Source organism: Euprymna scolopes, chromosome 7, assembly GCF_053919585.1.
Source record: "Euprymna scolopes isolate OS-2025 chromosome 7, ASM5391958v1, whole genome shotgun sequence".
NCBI classification, from domain to species: Eukaryota; Metazoa; Mollusca; class Cephalopoda; order Sepiida; family Sepiolidae; genus Euprymna; species Euprymna scolopes.
In genome coordinates, this window is record NC_136488.1 from 158,499,016 (window position 1) to 158,518,747 (window position 19,732).

General features: G+C 32.1%; 1 protein-coding gene across 8 annotated transcripts in view; it reads right to left on the bottom strand.

Moving 5' to 3' along the window:
• LOC145280106 (TBC1 domain family member 2B-like) overlaps nucleotides 1-19,732 on the bottom strand; it is a 414,275-nt gene that overhangs the window by 252,536 nt on the left and 142,007 nt on the right. For 4 of the 8 annotated variants that reach the window (XM_080131850.1, XM_080131847.1, XM_080131846.1 and 1 more), the window contains exon 3: nucleotides 18,293-18,313. The exons of the other annotated variants lie outside the window; for them this stretch is intronic. In XM_080131850.1, coding sequence (XP_079987976.1) covers nucleotides 18,293-18,313 — 21 coding nt within the window. The remainder of the gene's footprint in view (nucleotides 1-18,292; nucleotides 18,314-19,732) is intronic. 8 annotated transcript variants of the gene reach the window in all.

Consider the following 19,732-nt stretch of genomic DNA (forward strand, 5'->3'; position numbering starts at 1 on the left):
ACAGTTCTATGGAGAAAAAACATTCAAACACAATCTTTACATGTCACAAACAGTCAAATTCATATCTGTGATGTCGATGGTGTATTTCCATTGTTGGTCAGGTCTCTATCTTTTTATTTATTTATTCATTTATCCCCTTCAGCCGTACTTTCGTATTTATAATCATTCCTCTTATGCATTTTATTTAATATAATTTACTTCCTTAAATTTATTTTCTCCAATTTGGTAATTATTATATATTATTTTCAATTTAAATTATTTTTTTTTTTAAACTACAATATCAGTAGAATGTGTTTTCACTTGTTTGTCAATACTGAAACAGTCATACTTTCATATTTATCATAATTCCTTTTATTCATTTTATTTAGTTTACCCCCTAAAATTTACTTTACTCATTTACTTCTTATTAAAAAATAACATGGATACCCAGCATTACCTGGGTGAACATGAAATTTAGTTTGGACACAGCTGCTATTCTAAGGATATTGAGCCCCCCCCCCCAAAAAAAAGAACGGAAGAAAAATCTGAATCCCCCACCCAACAAAAAATGAATCAAAACAACTTTTGTTTCAATAAAAATGATAGCGAGTGCCCATGCAACTACAAAAACAAAACAAAACAAAAAAGATTAGCCGCATAGCACAGTATAGAGAGCCCACCTTCTTCATAGCAGCCTTGGCAATGCTCTCAATGTATCTGTAAAAACTCATGTTCCCTGTGAACGTTGGCATTTTAACACATATTGCTAACTCTTTCCTTGCACGCACAGAACTAACATAAAATGTTATCAAACACATACTGCTCTTTCTTTGCTCGGACGGAACACCCTCAAAATGTAAACACACTATTGGTTTGGCAATGTAAATAGGCACATCATACTGACACGCCACTACACCCTGACCCCAAAATATCCCTTATGAAAAAAAAAAAAAAAAAAAAAATTTCTTTTATGGGTAGCAATATTCAATTTTCGATTTTTCAGCGATTATATAGACTTCAAATAAGTTAAAACACAAAAATATTATGCAGGTAGGTCTCAACATACATTTTGTTGGTTACCAAAACACTTATTTGTTATATATTTGCTTTCTTATTACTTTCCGTGGAGTATTTTATTATTTAGAAGATATGCTAGAACTACTTTTAGAAAAAATGCATGCAGTATACAGAGAAGAAAAACGATGTCCGACTTGAAAGATACTGTCATCAGTAGAAGGCAGCTATCTACTTTTTGCTCAATCTAAAGAGTTAGTAAATGCTTTCTTTAGAATCAGCCAGAACCTGCAGGTTATTGCCCCAAACCAACACTAATCGCTAGTAGCCAACAGTGCTGACAATCACTAGCTGCCACTGAAAAACAATGCCTGACAGTGGAAGCCAGATTATTTCATTTGGATCATGGCCGTCAGTATCTGCTATTTTCCAGGGACAGCATTGGCCACCAACAACAACTGTAGTTTAATTTGTTTTTGAGGGGGATTCTTGAATGATTCTGTTCTGGATCTGTCATGTTTCCACTGGGCAATGTCGGTTAACGGGTCCTGCTAGTATAAAAATAATTCTATAAAATCAAGAGTAGGTTCTCTACAGTGCAATGTAGACTACAATGTATTGTGGACTAAGTCACTGTGGGGAGGTATGCGATTTTTTCCTGGTACACTCTGGTGGGTTCCTGAATAGAGCAGGGAATCAATCGATTTGATTTAAAAAAAAAAAAAAAAAAAGTAAAAATAAAAATGGATTGTGATGACACAAAGTATTGGAAATGTAGAACATTCATTAATTCTCATTCAATCCCGGGTAAGGTCGGATCTCCCTGCTAGTTCAAATATAAACTCCGTAGACATTGTTAACAACTGATCAACTACTGTAAATTGTAGATATATTTTTATTGATTTTTTTTATGTATAGATGGATGGAAAAGTAGGTTTATATTTTTCCAAAGCTATTATGTGAATACAACAGATCTGATGCTTAAACTCACCACAGTTCATATGTATGATCGTTAAACTCCTTGGATTTTCCGACAAAGAATGTGTATCGTTGAAAACAATAGCAGAAACAAAAGTGATAAGCAATAATTTCCCAGAAGGATATAATCAGAATTGTTATTTACTTGCTTCCCTCTTGAGAAATATGCTGTTCCAATGATTAGAAACAAAATCGAAAAGTAAGAAACAAAAAACAAATTACGAACAGAACAAAAATTGAATTAATTTGTTGCCATTTGAAAGATTAATGAACTACTCTTCGATCGTTGATAGTATTTATATAAATATTGAGATTTTGCTTACTCATGTCTTGTACTTAGAATTGTCGACTCAACAAAACACTCCAACTCCGACTTAAAGTACTTGCCTGTCTAGCCACATTAATGAGCTGTGATACAGCAAAACAGTGTGAATAACTATATACATACAAACATTATTATATATATATATATATATATATATATATATATATATATACAGCCAGAGGTTAGAACTACCAACTATAAACCTTATGGTTGTAGGTTCAATCCTTGGCTAGGGAAAGTCTAGCTGCACTGATGAGTTGTGATACAGCGAAACAGTATTGTATGCGGATGACTATATATATATTTTAAGCACTCCCCTCTTTCGGTAGAGCACTATCATAAATGTATCCCACTCGCTGCTTAAATTAGCTATAAAGCAAGGCACTCTGTTTGTTTGTAAATAAACAAGCAGCTTGAGCACTGTAAAAGCAGTGGACGAGTGTTTATTTAAATGGATATTTGTTGAGATTCTTTGCGAGCACTGATCCTATGAGTCGGAGGTTAGAACTGCTGACTATCAACATGATGGTTGTAGTTTCAATCCCTGTCTAGGGAAAGGTGCTAGTCTAGCTGCCCTGATAAGTTGTGATACAACGAAACAGTACTGTATGTAGATGATATATATATATATATATATATATATATATATATATATATATATATAAATGTCTGTATGTACATATGCATATAGTCATTCGCATACACTGTTCAGCATTTTAGTGTGGCTAAACAGGTAAGTTTTTACTGATGTTTATTCTCTGATGGAAAGTGCCTATTTTTGAAAATCCATGAGTTAAGGATTTTTATTTATTATAATTCCTTGTTTAAATTTTTGGTTGTTATTTATTCAATTGTTATTTTCAATTTTTCTTGTTTAAAGTTGATTTTTTGGGGAGAGGAAGTTAATGTTTGCACGGATAATATTACTTCAGCTTCAAAACATATTGTATACTGGTAAAAATAAATTTCCAATATTAAAAACATAAAAACGTTCTTCATATTTCACTGCCGATGCAATAAGGAGATAGGGTTACATTTTTCATAAACTCGTAAACAAAAGCTTACAGCAGGGCTTTGGAGAGAAGTTATTTGTAAAATTTTGATTTTTTTTTTTTTTTTTTTTTTGACATATAGTTTGTTAAACCGGTAGTCCTAGATAATGACCATATTAGACGGTCAATCTTTTCAGAGGTTTAATTTCTGTGAGAGTCTCATTTTTCACGTTGTGATATTCTTTATTCATATCCAGCTCTGCACATTAAATGATCTATTGTTTAGTAATAGTATCTGTGCAAACAATAGCATCATCATAAAAAGCGGCGTTATGCATAACATAAAGCACACTATCAGAAATAAATTTCAATTAAATATATGTATATTTATGAGGAAGAAAAAAAGATGAACAAAAAGACGAAGAAAAAAGAATGACAAAGAAAAGATGCTATATATTTCTCATGAGTTTCTATATGGCTATGTATTTTTAAACTAATATTTTGAAATATTATGTATATATCTACATATAGTAGGCTCGAAAGACACAGACATTCGAATATCTACTTTGCATAACCGCTTTTTAAATAGTCTACAATTAATTAATGTTTGCTGTTATTCATTTGTAATTTTACTGTATTATTTTCCTCTATATCTGCAAAATTTTCGTCAATATTAATAGTAATTCATTGATGTATTATAATATGAAAGAATAAACTACAAAAATGTTCATTATCAAGGGAGATAATTTAAATGAAATGCTTAGTTAGCAAAAAAGATATACCAATAAGAGTTCCCAAAGGAGATTACCCCTCTCTCTCTATTTCCCCTCTATGTTTCTGTGTCTCTCTATTTCTTTCAACTACTCTTCTCTCGCTACAATAGATGTTCTTTTTTATTGTTTATGAAGTACATTCTTTTATTTACAAGATAAAACCTATACTAATTAACCGATCGTTATGAATTTTATATATGAGCATATGTTTATATATTTGTAAGGACAGGATCCATGCCTAAACTAATTAACCGATCATTATGAATTTTATGTATGTGTATATCAGATATTATTTGGCTTGACTGTCACATGACGTTTATTTGGTGTAATGCTTTTTATTTTACTAAAAATTTCATCTATTATATAAATCTCACCTGTCTGCTTAAATGTATGTATGAATGTTTGTCTGCCTAAAACTTTCGACAGAGGCAACAGATTTTCACGAGATCAGTATCATTTTGAAGCTCAACCCTTTGGACAACAAATATCAAAAAATTGGCTAAACACATTAATTCCTTCACCTTCAACTGGGCAGTTTTCTACAAGGAGGCTCAGTTTTTTTGCTGACAGTTCTTGCAAGTCATTCAAACCTTGCGTAAACAATGTCACATAAAAGGCGTTATTTCGACCGCCCGTGATGTCACAACCACGGTAGGCGCATCGATAGGAACTTTTCTTTTTCCTCTGGCGCATTACGGGTTCAAGCCTGCTTACTACTTCTATTTTTCTTCTTTTTTTTTTTGCTCAACCAACACCCTTATACACACCTTCACATCACGGGTTCGAGCCTGCCAACCTACTACAACTTTTTTTTTTTTTTTTTTTTTGCTCAACACACCTCCAAATATGTTTTATGCTTAGGGTGTGTGATAGATAGGGCGGCTATGACAAGAGAATATTCTTTTCATTATTTTGACTCTCGAGTATATATCAATTAATGTTTTTAGATAGAGTGATGTGGTTTTCGATTGATTAACTGTGTCTAACTTTGTCGGATATATACTCAAGAGTCAAAACAATAAGAATATTCTCTTATCATAGCCCTAGTGATAAAGGTGAAATTGATAGAATTTTATGCAGAACAAGCATAAAGTAATTAGTTTTTATGACTATTTCTTAGTGGACCAGCTTGTCTGTGTGTGTGTGTGCGCATGTGTAAAGATAGAGAATACTGCAGCTACAGACCAGCCACCACTGTCCATTGACATTTATCAGTGAAGTAGTGTTAGAATGAATTTTACCACCACCACCACCGAGAGAGAAGGCCAGTGAACATGACAGCGTAACGTCACTTCCTGTTCAACTTGTAGGTATAGAAAGTTTCCGGTATTCAACCACGTGGTCATGCTAAAAAGCATAAAATATATGGCTATGTTCTAAAGAGAAAGAACAATTCTCCATTTGGATAATAATTATTATAATTGCACATTTGGGATAATTTTATCTAAAAAAATATAGTAAGTGAACTAGTTTTTTAACTTTGTTTTCTATCGGAGAAAGTCGAACATTTCATTTTATTTATTTTTTTACTGCAAAACAAACAATTTTTATATAATAGTTTTCAGTCTGTTCTTTTAATAATAAATAAAACTTTTCATTGAGTATTTCCAAATATTTTAAAGTTTGCATTTTTGACGACAGTTTTTTTTTGGTTTTTTTACAATTGGTGAATTTTCAATATTTTAGCACCAGGTGTAATTTATTTCTTGGAAATATATTTAAAACTTCAAGTTTTTGGTTTTTTATAACATTTTAACTAAATAATTTACATGACGGGTTTGTTTTACTATACACAGATTCAAAAAAGTTGTCAAAAAACAAATATATAACAAATGTTATCAAAGGCAAGATAAGTTACTTTTCTACCAAACTGGATAAATTTTTAGTATTTTTATTTAATGTAATATGTTTATTCAGCTCGAAAAACATACAGTGTTTACTGATGTATTTGAAAAATGCAAATGGCGGCATGCTTGCTGTTGCACACGTTAAGTTTGGGAAAACAAGTTTAAACAAAAAAATTATACAACATACTGTTAGAAACTCGCTCAATATATGTTACCGTGACATAGAAACCTACCGAATATATGTCCACCTATGTCACGGTAACATATATTGAGTGAGTTTCTAACAGTATTTTGTATAATTTTTTTGTTTAAACTCATTTTCCCAAACTTACCGAGTTCAATAGCGAGCATACCGAAATTTTTCTTTTTAAAATATATCGATAAACATTGTATGATTTTCAAAGCGATAACACGTTTAAAGTGAGTAAAACCACTAAAAACCTTTCCAGATAGGTAGAAGAGTAACTTATCTTGCCTTTGATAACATTTATTTGGTATATATTTGCTTTTTTACCACTTTTTTAATCTATGTGTACAGTAATACAAACCCAAAATTTAATTTAACTTGGAAATACTATTTAAAATACATGTGTGTACACTGCACAAGCACCCTTATTATTATCATAATAATAGTAATTAATGGGACCTGTGGAAATTCCACAGTGAACTCTTTCATATTAAATATATTGATGTTGGCATTTTTGTGGATGTTCAGCATAAACGGAGACACTCTGATATTATTGTAGTTCTTTTTTAAAAACAGCAAAAGTATATATCTAAGCTAGCAAGGATGCCCGGCATAACCTGGTCGTAAAATATGCTTAAATATGATATTTTAATTCATACAGATTTCGTATATATTATTATAGAGTCAATTTTTTATCCATTCTTATATATTATAAACTTCTGATTTCAAAAGTAAAAATATATCCATATGGCTTGGGTGCATCAGCTTGAATCGAAACCAAAACTTATGAAGAAAAAAAGAATGTATGTATATATAAATTGAGTTCTTTCAGCTATAATCAAAACCGAAACCAAAACTGAAGAATTTTTGGTAAAATTATTTATGACAAGAAATGGAAAGGCTTAACAATTAAATGACAGACACTCAGAAGAACAAAAAAAAAATGTGACACAGAAAATAACACACACGCTATCGTATTATAATATAGATTAAAACACTTTATAAAGCAAAAACAGTTTTTCATGAAACTATTTTAGTTAAAACAATGTTGTAATAAAAATAATTGGTCAATGTCAAGTTTCTTTCCAACTTCTCAAAAAACTTTAAAATGATGACTTTAAAAGGTTTTCGGTGGTATTGAAAACGAATATCACATTTAAATTTGGGGCAGATAAGTACTTTCCATGATATGAAGAAATTACGTTTTCAAAAAATGGGGGATCACTTTCCTATATAAATTTAACGTAAAATGAGCACCCACGTTCTGGCCACCTAGTAATTTCTTCATATCATAAAACAAATTTAACTGTGATATTCGTGTTCCACACCCCCGAAACCGGCGCTGTTTTTTTTACTAAGCGATTCATTCATTTTTTTCATCTCATAATTTAGGACGCTAATTATGCTGTCAGTAAGTTTACAAAAACATACTTTTGTTTTTTGTTCTTTTTCATTATAGAACTTGTATAGTTGTTAACAGGTGCTTCTGCAGTTTAATATTTCACAAAATTTCTGTTTACATTAGGGGACGGTGAAAGGGCAGGTGACGTTGTAGCAGCCGCCCTTTCACTATCCCCTAATGTAAACAGAATTTTTGTGAAATATTAAACGATTCTGCTTTAATGGTTTAATGATTAATGTCAGCACGTTATTTACAGAAACTACAGAAGCACCTGTTAAAAACTATACAAGCTCTATAATTGAATACCCACCTCAAAAAAAACGAACGAAAAACGAGTATATTTTTGTGAACTGCTCATGTAAGCTTACTTATTTATTAGTATCCTAACATATGAAAAAAATGAACCAATCTCTTAGTAAAAAAAACAGCGCCGGTTTTCAGGGGTGCTAAAAACGAATACCACAGTTAAATTTGTTTTATATGAAGAAATTACTAGATGGTCAAAAAGTGGGTGCTCATTTTACTTTAAATTTATATAGGGAAGTGATCCCCCACTTTTAGAAGTAATTTCTTCATATCATGAAAATTACTTTGCCCCAGATTTAAATGTCATATTCATTTTCAGCACCGCCGAAAACCTTTTAAAGTCATCATTTTAAAGTTTTTGAGGAGTTGGAAAGAAACTTGATATTGACCAAATAATTTAGTTACAAAAAGGAACTGTCATTTAATATATATTTATATATATTTTTTTTTTCAGATTTAATGTTTTTATAAAAAGATTTTATGTACAAAACCAGTTTCGTTTCGCTAATAATGTGTCGCTAAGATCGATGTTTCATATATTGGCTTTTGTTTACATGTTAATAATAATATTTTATTAATGAAGACATCAGCGTCTCTCTCTCTCTCTCTCTCTCGTGCGCTCTGTCTTTCTTTCAAAAAATGTAAAAAAAATAAACAATGAAAAAAAACAAATAACTGCTCAATTTTTTGTCCCCACCAGCCGAGAGATGTGTTATAGTTTTTCATTACAGATTAACTTAAAATCAATTATTTCTTAACAACTTTTGAAAGATAAAGCCCTAAATTTTATAAAATTAAAAACAAATATAGCAGTGAGAATACGCTAATCGAATAGAACCTAGAGTATATTCCGAAATTAAATGTCTATTCCAGAATAAAATTTCAACCAATCAAATTTTCCGGAAAGTGTGACACACAAAAGAACACACACGCTATCATATTAATATATAGATTAGTAATAATAAGAAGAAACTGATGTAGATGACATTGACTGGCACCACTCCAACTAGTTGTGAAGGGTCAGGGAGGATGGAAAGACCGAGGTGAGAGAGTACTAACCAAATCTCTACTGGAAGTGTGCAGTTCAAATCTGGTACTTTCGGGAGACATTTTGTCACCCAAACCCCAAAAACACCAATGGCCGATGCCAACGAGAAATTAGTGACAAAAACTGTTGTGATAACATGCAATCATCTGCACAAGTGGTCAAGAGGTGGAAAACTCTGGAAATCTGGGGAGACTTGTTATCACTTTGTCTCCTGGGAACACCACAGGTTACTGCCAGTGAGCGATCATTGATGATGGCCTATGAGACAACTAATACGCTACACATTTTGATGAAAAACATGGGGGGGAAAAAATGGACATAGAAGAACAGAAAACCAAAACTTTAAATATAATTTCTGTATTTAAAATAATAGTTATTTAAATATTTGAACATATAATCTTGTGGGCAAAATCCAGCTTCCTAATAAGGGGCACTCTGGATAGGAACAAAAATATAGAAGCTAGAAATAATTGTAAGAGAGTGATAGACACAGCTAAGTCAGATTACTATGAAACCACCAGAAAGCGCATCGAAGCACAGAAATTAGGAACCCGGGATTTTTGGAAAATCTACAACAGTGTAGTTAATAATGGACAGTCAATTATTCCCCCACTAACAAACAATCATGAGGTTGCTTGCACGGCAACTGACAAGGCTAATCTGCTTGCCAGTCGGTTTGCCTCAAACTCCACACTGAACTCGGTACACCACTCACTCCCTGATTTTCCTCTGCGATCAGACGCCACACTTGATGATTTGAAAATCACCCCTTCTCAGGTACATGCTATTATAAAAAACCTAGACACCTCAAAAGCATGTGGACCAGATCTCATCCCGGCTGTGCTATTAAAAAAATGCTCTGCCGAGGTTGCTCCAGTTCTCTCCAAACTTTACAATAAATGCCTTAACGAATCTTGTTTTCCCGACTGCTGGAAAACCGCCTCTGTGGTACCAGTCTTCAAGAATTCTGGTGAAAGAACTGACCCACTAAATTATCGCCCCATTAGCCTCCTCCCGCTTTTCGCCAAAATATTTGAGTCCTTAGTTAATCAAGCCCTAGTCCAGCACCCAACAGCTGCTAAACTCTTGACTGACAAACAATATGGATTCAGGCAAGCCCGTTCAACAGCAGATATCTTAACTGTAGTTTCTGAACGTATATACCGTTCATTGGATAAAACAGGGGAGGGTAGAGCGGTGGCCCTTGATATATCTAAGGCTTTTGACAGGGTATGGCACGATGATCTTCTAAGGAAAATTAGATCATATGGAATCACTGGAAGAATTCATAATGTAATTAAATCCTTCTTAAGTAATAGAAAAATCAAAGTTGTCCTCGACGGACATACATCCAAACAATATGACATAAATACGGGAGTACCTCAGGGGTCTATCCTTGGACCTCTATTATTCCTGATATTCATAAACGACCTCCCTGATAATATTGTTTCGGAGATGGGTATATTTGCCGATGACACCACTCTCTATAACAGATATGAGGGGAAAACAAATGAACACATATCCAAGAAAATGGCAGAAACACTAGAGGACGACCTCCAATCCGTAGTGGAATGGGGACAAAAATGGTTGGTCACATTCAATGCTGCTAAGACTAAGCTTGTTTCCTTCAATAACTACAAGAAACCTTCTCTACCACCAATAGCAATGGCCAAGAACACATTGCCTGAAAGTACTTCTTTTAGACTCCTCGGATTAACGTTTACAGGGAATATGAACTGGAATAGATACATTGAGAGCATTGCCAAGGCTGCTGCAAGGAAGGTTGGCTCCCTCTACCGTGCTAGAAAACTACTTATGCCTGCCAGTATCCTATACCTCTATAAGGCAACCATTCGCCCATGTATGGAGTACTGTTGTCACATCTGGGCTGGTGCATCTGCTGCTTGTCTCTCGCTTCTGAACAGGGTTCAAAAAAGAGTCGCCAACCTGATAGGTCCTGAACTGTCATCTAGGCTTCAACCTCTGTCCCATCGACGAGATGTTGCATCCCTCTGCCTGTCCTACAAATACTTTAATGGTGAATGCTCTGACGAACTGCAAACACTTGTACCTCCCCGACATAACTACCCCCGACAAACCCGACAAGCTACTAAGTCTCATCCCTTTACAGTAGAGATCCCTAGGTGCAAGAAAGCCTTTTACTCCAATAGTTTCTTCCCCAGAATTGCGGGTCTTTGGAACTCCCTTCCGGGATTCTGCTTTCCCAACTGCAATGATATGCAGAAGTTCAAGTGTAATGTTAACAAACATCTTTCTACTCTTCTCCCTTCATAATGACCCCGCTAATTAATTCCCTAATAGTAGCCCCCTGCTTCAAAGTGGCACTGTGCCTTGTTTGGGGTGAAAATTGAATAAAAAAAAAAATTAAAAAAAAAAAAACCTTAGTCACAAAAGATTTCTCCTCCACCGACCGAGGACAGAAAAGGTAAAGTGTAGCATCAAAACAGATACTACACTGTGATCTTGTTCCGAAGGCCAAAGAATATTTGTGTTTAATGTTTCTTTAATTGTTTGTTTCCTAAATTCAAAATTCAGTTTTATCAATATTAAATTGTATATTGCTTTAAAATTACTTAATTTTACATAGATAATATTTATATTTTATATTAAATAAAATTCAGTTTCAGTATTAATCGAACTGTGTTGCTTTTTCTTTTTAAAAATGTTTTATTGCTCTTTTTCAAATGGCCCTCATATAGTACCGACAGTCTGACAAATCTTACCTACATTGCCTGCAGACGTTTTTCGGTTAACAGGCCTTCTTACTCTCGGTGGTCGTGATTTTACACATAACATCAATTTAATACTTCAATGTTTGAATATAATGGGAAATTATTGAATATTAGAGATTTTATTAGCACAAATCTGTGTTCTCTTTTATGCTTGAAAGTTCATTATGCATTAGCATTTTAGATAAACAAAATATTGAAATAGAAAAATCAAACAACTGATAATTAAAAAGAAAAATGATAACAAAAACAAAAAAAGCATGCACAAAATAATAACTGCATTCAAAAAATTAAACGGCTTCAATAACGAAAAATAAAAATAGGTTTTTCATTCAAATTAGTAAATGCAAAATTCAGGAATTTTTGAACAAACAGAAAAAAAGCAAGCATGAAAAAAAGCAAGAGTTCTGAAGCAGAACGCGTTAATAAAGCTTTGTAGATATTACTTTGAAATTGTTTGGAGTAAAATTAAATTACTTTTCTGATTGGTTGAATAGATTAATTAGACTCATCATTAACACTAGCAGGCTTGTCATACCTGCATGTTAAAATGAACTCAACCCTGGAGGGCAATATAAATTACCTCTAGTTCTAGCTGCGCGGGAGAATCTTTGCCACTCATCAAGGAATTAATTAGTATTGATACAACTTTCAAATCAGACAAAAGGTTATGTTTAGCTTAGAGCAGAGGTTCTCAATCAGGAGTAAATTTACTCCTAGGAGTTAAAAAATACATAGTCAGGTGTAAATAATTGAAGTAGCTGATAATTAAAAAAATAATTATTACTTTTCAGATCGTGTCATGTCTAAAAAACGTAATACAAATTAACTCATAATTTCCTATTTAGAAAAACGTTTTGATTTTCTTCATTTTTTGTGATATGAATGTATAATACTATTTTCATACAAAACCTAAAATCTTAAACAATAAAAAGGTTCTTTTTGACCTTGTTTCTGGATATCATTTTATGATGGCTATAATTTTTTTTTTTTGTATAGGAGTAGGGGGTAAATGGAAAAATACATAAAGCCGAGGGGTCAATGATGGACCAAAGGTTGAAAATGGCTGGCTTAGAGTACGATTAGAGTTTGGTTTAGGGTTACAAAAAAAAAAAAACCACACAAAAACAGTTTGGTTTTTGTCCTTCAAAAGCTGTACCAGAATCAATTATTCTTTTAAAATTCTTTTCTTTCTTTTTTTGGGGGTGGTGGGGGAGGAATACGGAACATAAGAATTATTCTCAGACTTACTTCATTACTCGCGTGGGGGGGGGGGGTTGCCCCATCGTAAAATATGCTTAAATATATTTTAATTCATTCAGATTTCCAATTTATTATTACAGAGCCATATTTCTTTAACTAATATATATATATTTAAAATTAAACCACTTCAAGCTATGAATGAATTTGCACATGTGCAAAAGTAATAGAAATATGTCGGCAAGTTGAAATGAACAATTTGCATTTCAACTTGCCGATGTATTTCTGCATGTGTTATTCATCCATTCTAGGATTTCACTTGTTACAAACCATCCTTTGTGTATGATTACTATTTTCTCTTTATCAGTGTTATATGACCAGTAGTTTAAGAGTTTATCGGTTAAATATTTTCAGACACACAGACACACATACATACATCGACTGTTTTATTTATATAGAATGTGAAATCATGGAGTAATTAAATTTTGTGATCTACTGAATGGTCAATCATTTATCTATATATTGTTATGGTCCCAGTGTCTGAGAACTGATGTAAAACCGTAGCTATTAAGCAACTAAAAAATCAATTTCTCTCCAATATTTGTTTTTATTTTAATCTGACAAATTTAGTGGTAGAATTCAGTTTGTCAAAAAAATTCTTTGTTTTATTTTTAAGCTGAATCCCTGATAAAAGCTCAAATGTTGCCTTTAGAATTTTTACGTTTTTCTATCTGTTTTTTTTTTTTGTTTTTTTTTTTGTTTTTTACCCATGTTCTGGAGAACCAACAACAAAGTTAAACCAAAAACGTAAAATACTTGGACGGGAAATAGGAAGGGAAGAATTTCATAAGGCATTATGGGTAATTGATAATAAAAAATTATAATAAAAAATTTTTTTGAATCAACAAACCAAAAGAAAAATATAAACTGTTCAGATAGGAAAAATAAAGATATTTGATTGCAGAATTGAAAACAAATTATTAGTAGATTAATCATGCAAGTCATTGCTAGCGAGTTTAACAACAATAGCAACCATTTTGAAAAAAGAATCTGGAATTTGCATTAAATTTTCAATGGAACCTTGTGTTTAATGCATGAGGGTAGCATACTCATTCTATAAGCTATAAACAGAAAAGTAATTCACAATTCATATCGCCGACATTAAGGATTGAACCTTCAAAAGAGTGTCACTTACCTAGTATTTTATCCACAAAGATCTATGATGTAAGAGATAAAATATTAGATAAATTCAGTTCTAAGTGATACTCTTCTGGAGGTTGAAGGTTCAATCCTCAATGTGGGTGATAGAAATTGTACAGGTGATATGATAAACTAAAATTGATTCTACCCGGTGTTGGCTGACAGAATGAGAGCATGCTACCTCCGGTGGATTAAATAAAGGGTTTCATTTGAAATTTCATACAGATTCTCGAGTTTGACAGAAAGATTCCAGAGTTCGACAAGATATACCTGAAGAAGGTTGGAGGTTACATTAGTTGAAATGTTGTGTATATAACACTCAAGATGAGAACAGTAGTCCGAAAAATTCAAATAATCCATAAAAATAAAAGTTAAAAAAAAAAAAAAAAAAACAGATTAAGAAAATATTTACCAAAATCGGCCTATTTATTATTTGTTAAAATTTTTTGTTTCTTTATTGCTTCCTGTTTTAAACTCTTTCAATAGTTCTACTATATTTATGGTGACCGTCTGTTTGGTTATCTCCTGCTTGGGGATGCAATTAAAAGCAACCAAGTTCAAGGTTAAGGTTCTCTTTTTTATTGCTAAACAATGCTTAAAACGTAGTAGGAATATCTAGATGCATACAGGTCGCCTAATTTTACGAATGGCTAGAATCAACTCTGCCAAAAACAAAGACTTTTCTGATTGTTACTTTTGGTCAATCAATGGTTTTTACTTTCATTGTGACTATCGTCTGTGTTATCTTCCTGACTAAAGAAATAATTGCTTAATTACTATATTTAAATTTTACCAACTATTTCACACAGGTAAGATTCGACACATGATTGATTTAATTCCTTCCCTCTTTTCAGCATTGGTCTCAATTTGAAAACACAAGGAGACCAGAGGCTACTTAAGAACAAATGCCATTGTTTATTAATCAAATTCTTTGAAAAACATTTATTTTGGTTATAAGCAGAGCTGAAGCGTCTATATTCCAAATGTTTTAAACCAATTCATGACATTTTAAAAGGTCTGACACTGACACAAGTAATAATTCACTTCACACACACACATATATATATATATATATTTTTTTTTTTTTTTTACACAGTGATCACCACTTATCAAGGCCCGGAAGCCACTCAGGGATAAGAGTTATTGCAAGTAAATTACGTTAGTGTGGAGATTTGATGAAGTGTTTAATTAAGGGGGTGGTTCATTAGGAATTTGTTAACATTGGACTTGAAGACATCCAAGTTGTAGTCCGGAGGGAAGCAGGCAGATGGAACAGAGTTCCACAGGCGTGCAGTTTTAAGAAAGAAGCTTTGTTCATGGAATCCGCATTTTGATTTAGCCACAGATATAGAGTGGCGGAAATTTTTCACAGTGGATTCAGCTAGACGGGTGTTTTTCGTGAAAGATTGGCGAGGAGGGACCAGAGATTGGAGTTCAGACGAGCACCTGCCATGAAAATAACGATAAAACAAGGATAGGCTCGCAACGTCTCTTCTGTGGGAGAGAGGTTGCAGGGTAGAGAAAAGGGCATCCCCCACTAAGCCACAAAGTCTATTTTGTACTCTGTCAAGGCATGATAGGCTGTTTTTGGCCGCTCCTGCCCAGATATGGCAACAGTATTCCATCCTTGGACGTACTTGGCTTTTATATAGATAGAGAATTGCATCAGTAGTGAGATATCTTCTGGAGCGGTAGAAGGATCCCACCATCTTTCCAGCAACCTTGGCAACAGACTTGATGTACGTGTTCCATTTCAGATCAGGAGTAAAGGTCAAACCCAGAAGCTTGTCAAAACACAGGGCCTCACCCAGACGAGAGCCATCCATCACAATTGATGCCATATATATATGACGATTAAGCTACACAGAATATTCCGCGTTTCATCCATGCTAGGATTCATCATGCATAAACCAGATGAATCCTAGCATGGATGAAACGCAGAATATTCTGTGTAGCTTAATCGCCATATATATTTTATAACTTACTACCTAGCTCTACCTACGTATTGAGCACTGTTGAACTAAATAGTTAAAGTTTACGCATAAATTTATACTTTTGTATATTAATTTATGTGATTAAATTAAGTAATCATATATATATATATATATATATATATATAAATAATTTAACGCTTTGAAAAATAATTTTTCCTCTATCGCTGGCAATTTTTTTTTTTTTTTTATTTCTACAGAATAATTAAATTACACTCATTTTGGATTTTTCATTCGGATCGCTATGTCAATTTTGCCTATTACAACTGTGACTACTTATGAGAACATTCAATCTTCTGATCAATTCGCCTTCTTGGAACGACTTAATCACTGCATATCCTTTCATTTGCAATTTTTATTTTTCATTTCTTTTCTGCATTTCGCAAACTCTTTACACTTTTTTTTTGCATATATGATTAGTTTTCATAGGATGCAATAACTCCACAATGCTGCCAACATGGAAAGTCCTATGTTACTAATTCGACAAATCTTTCCTCTTCACAATATATGAATTATAGATGAAAGAACATTAATAAATCTAAAGGGAGATCTAACGAGAGGTTTGTGTTAATGTGCCTGTTTTATAGTGAATCAATGCTGGATCATTTGCTACAAAACATGAGTTAGCATTGAACACGACATGCTATAATTTATACCTGTACTATTATTCAAAAGATTTCATCAGAAAGAGATCATATTTAATTTTTATATTTACAATTGAAAAACAAACAGGAGATATAAAAAAAAATGAGTGGAAATGAAAATAAGAGAATGAAAAAGAGAAAAACCGAAAGAAAAGGGAAAACATTTCAACAATTTTTTGAAAGATGTTTAATTAACAACCAAGAAGAAGCAGGTCAAAGTTCAAAGGGAAAGAAACAACAAAAACTAAAGAGTTATATCGCTGACATTCACTAGGTCTTCCTTGTGAAATCAGCGGTTCTCATGTAGCTTGAGAAGCTGGTGGCGAATGCTGACGTCCATATTGAATATTAAATAAAATTCTATGCGAAACACATTCTTAGCAGATTCATTTCTTGTAAGAATCATATTTCATTAATAAATGATTACCATTTAGGCAACTACTTTCCAATCACCCTGGAAATTTATACATACATACTAGTATGACGACTATTTTGCCCGGAATTAAATGAGAAACCTTATATATTTTGATGCCCAGCCCATCGCACTATATTAACATTTTTATCTTTATATTGACATTTTATAAATTCAACTTCAGGGGGGGGGGATTCAAGGATGTAAGCATCAGTTAGAGTTAGGTGGTAATTGTACAAGTACAGTGAGATTTATTGAAATACATTTCAATAAATTTAACTCCTTCAAAGTAAGCCTTTTCTAGAGAATCAATTCAGAAATCTGTGTACTCCTGCTTCAAGCTCTGAACCCATTATGAACATTCCTAATCTCATTTAACTTCTACATTTATTTTTTACATTATAAATAAAGTAAATGCTATTAATAAAGTAAAATAATAACACATAACATTGCCCTTTTATGAATGTTCCATGTAAACGCAGACTCCAATATTTTACTGCTTTTGATCAAAATGAAATATATTTATCCAAGTATCCTACATAATGTACTTTTAAAAATATCTATGGTTATGAAGATAGGAGGAGTGAACAACCAACAAACAAGTCAAGAACTAACTTCTACCATACAAAGTTATCTTGAGAGATTTTAAAAGATGAACTTCAATAGTATTTGAACTGGAATATCCAAATTTGATTCTGATTAGCTAATTTTCATTAATTATTGTTATATTATGTTATTAGCATTATAACATTTTTCACTACAGTTTATGAGCAATAAAAAAAAATAGTTTACATCTGGTAATATTGAAATATTCTTCAATTATAACTGAAAAATCGAAATCAACAAAATCAATTCATATGTTTAATTAAAGAATATTAAAAAAAAAAAAAACATTGTCTCGTTTACAACTAAGTTTTTATTTGTTTTTCCATATAGATTTAATAAATTAAAACTTATAAAGACTTCACTGCATCCCAAGCAACACCAGGTAGGTACAACTAATATATATATATATATATATATATATATATATATATATATATATATATATTCAGAAATAGATATTAAAATAGTTAATAAAAGCCAAGCAAGCTCTTGTTAGTAGGAAAAGTAAAAAGTTTCCACGATTAACAAGCAGAAATGTTGATTTTTTTCCCCCATTCAAATTAAAAAAATGCTTATGAAATAAGAGAGAAGAAAAGAAATTAGCAAAACGAAAATAAAATATTTATTAAAAAAATTACCGGGTCTGGATTCATCCAAACCTGTGAAGAGTAGGTGAATACGTTTGAAAATGATTCACTAAATCAATTACATAAAAAAATAAATACAACATAAATAATATACTGTTATTATATTTTCAAATATTTCACTTAATAAAAGAAACAAAACATTTTAAAACGGAAACGAACTGAAATAAAAGTTATCAATCATTAGAGAAAAAAAAAAAAACAACCAATCAGTAAATTCTGTTACTTTATCCTTATACCAAATTAGAACTTTTTTGTTTCAATTTTCCTTTGATTTGTCTGTTTTACGAATTATCTATATTAGATGGATTTATTATAATAAGACACAGAACCTTTAATATGTTCAAGAGACTAAGCTATAAAATACTTTGAAATAATCAAAAACAATAATTGATCAGGATTCATATGGGTGAACATTTCTGTAATAATCTTTCATCTTTGCATTCACATATACTTAGATTTAAGCGCATGCATAAAAATACACCTTTCATAAGTTCCACATATATTATCATTTTGCATATTTTTATACATCTGTGCTTCCATATATTCTTCAGTGTTATAAGGCAAGGTTTATATTTATGAAAAATATTCGGAATCTTTAATAAGTTGAAAAGATCACACTTCAAAGTAATCAAAAACTTAGTATGATGGAAGAGTGTGTGAAAATACAGATTACACAACCGAAGTTATGGAATTTAAAAAGATCATTTTTAACAAACTTCAGCTCAACTATCCATCGTTTTGCATGCCATAAGTTTCAGACACATGCAGACAGGTATAGTTAACTTTATTAAAAGGTAAACACAAGCATTATATCTATGCTTGTTTGAATAGCCATTCCGGGTTCATAATGTGATACACTTTACATTTTTTTTTTTTTTAATAAATTCAAGAAACCAAAAAAAAAAAAAAAAAAAAAAAATACTTCAAAATAATCATAAACAATAATTGTTCAAAATGGGTGGACATTTATATTATAGTCTTTAACATTTCTTAATATTCAAATATTGCTTTTTTAAAAAACATACACCTTTCATACGTGCTACGGATATTATCATTTCTCTTATTCTTACACCTCTGTGCTTCCATACATTTTTCAGCGTTATGAAACAGGGTTGATAATGAGTCACATTTGAAACCTAACTACAACATATTTTAAAGTAATGAAAGATGTACAAATATGGTAAGAAGTGTAATAATAGATGACTGAAACTATGGTCGTAGGAAGGTTTTAATTTTTATGAAATTTGATAAATCTTTAGAAGCAATATAATTTCCTGCCAGTTTGGATCTCACTAAAATTAGAGGTTGATGGCATCTCTGGTAAGGTTTTCCATTATAGAGGTGACAAAATCACCACAAAACTTTGCCCGGATTGGTGCCTCTGTTTCACAGGACTGGGTAGATGTCATTCTGCTTTCACTATACAAAGGG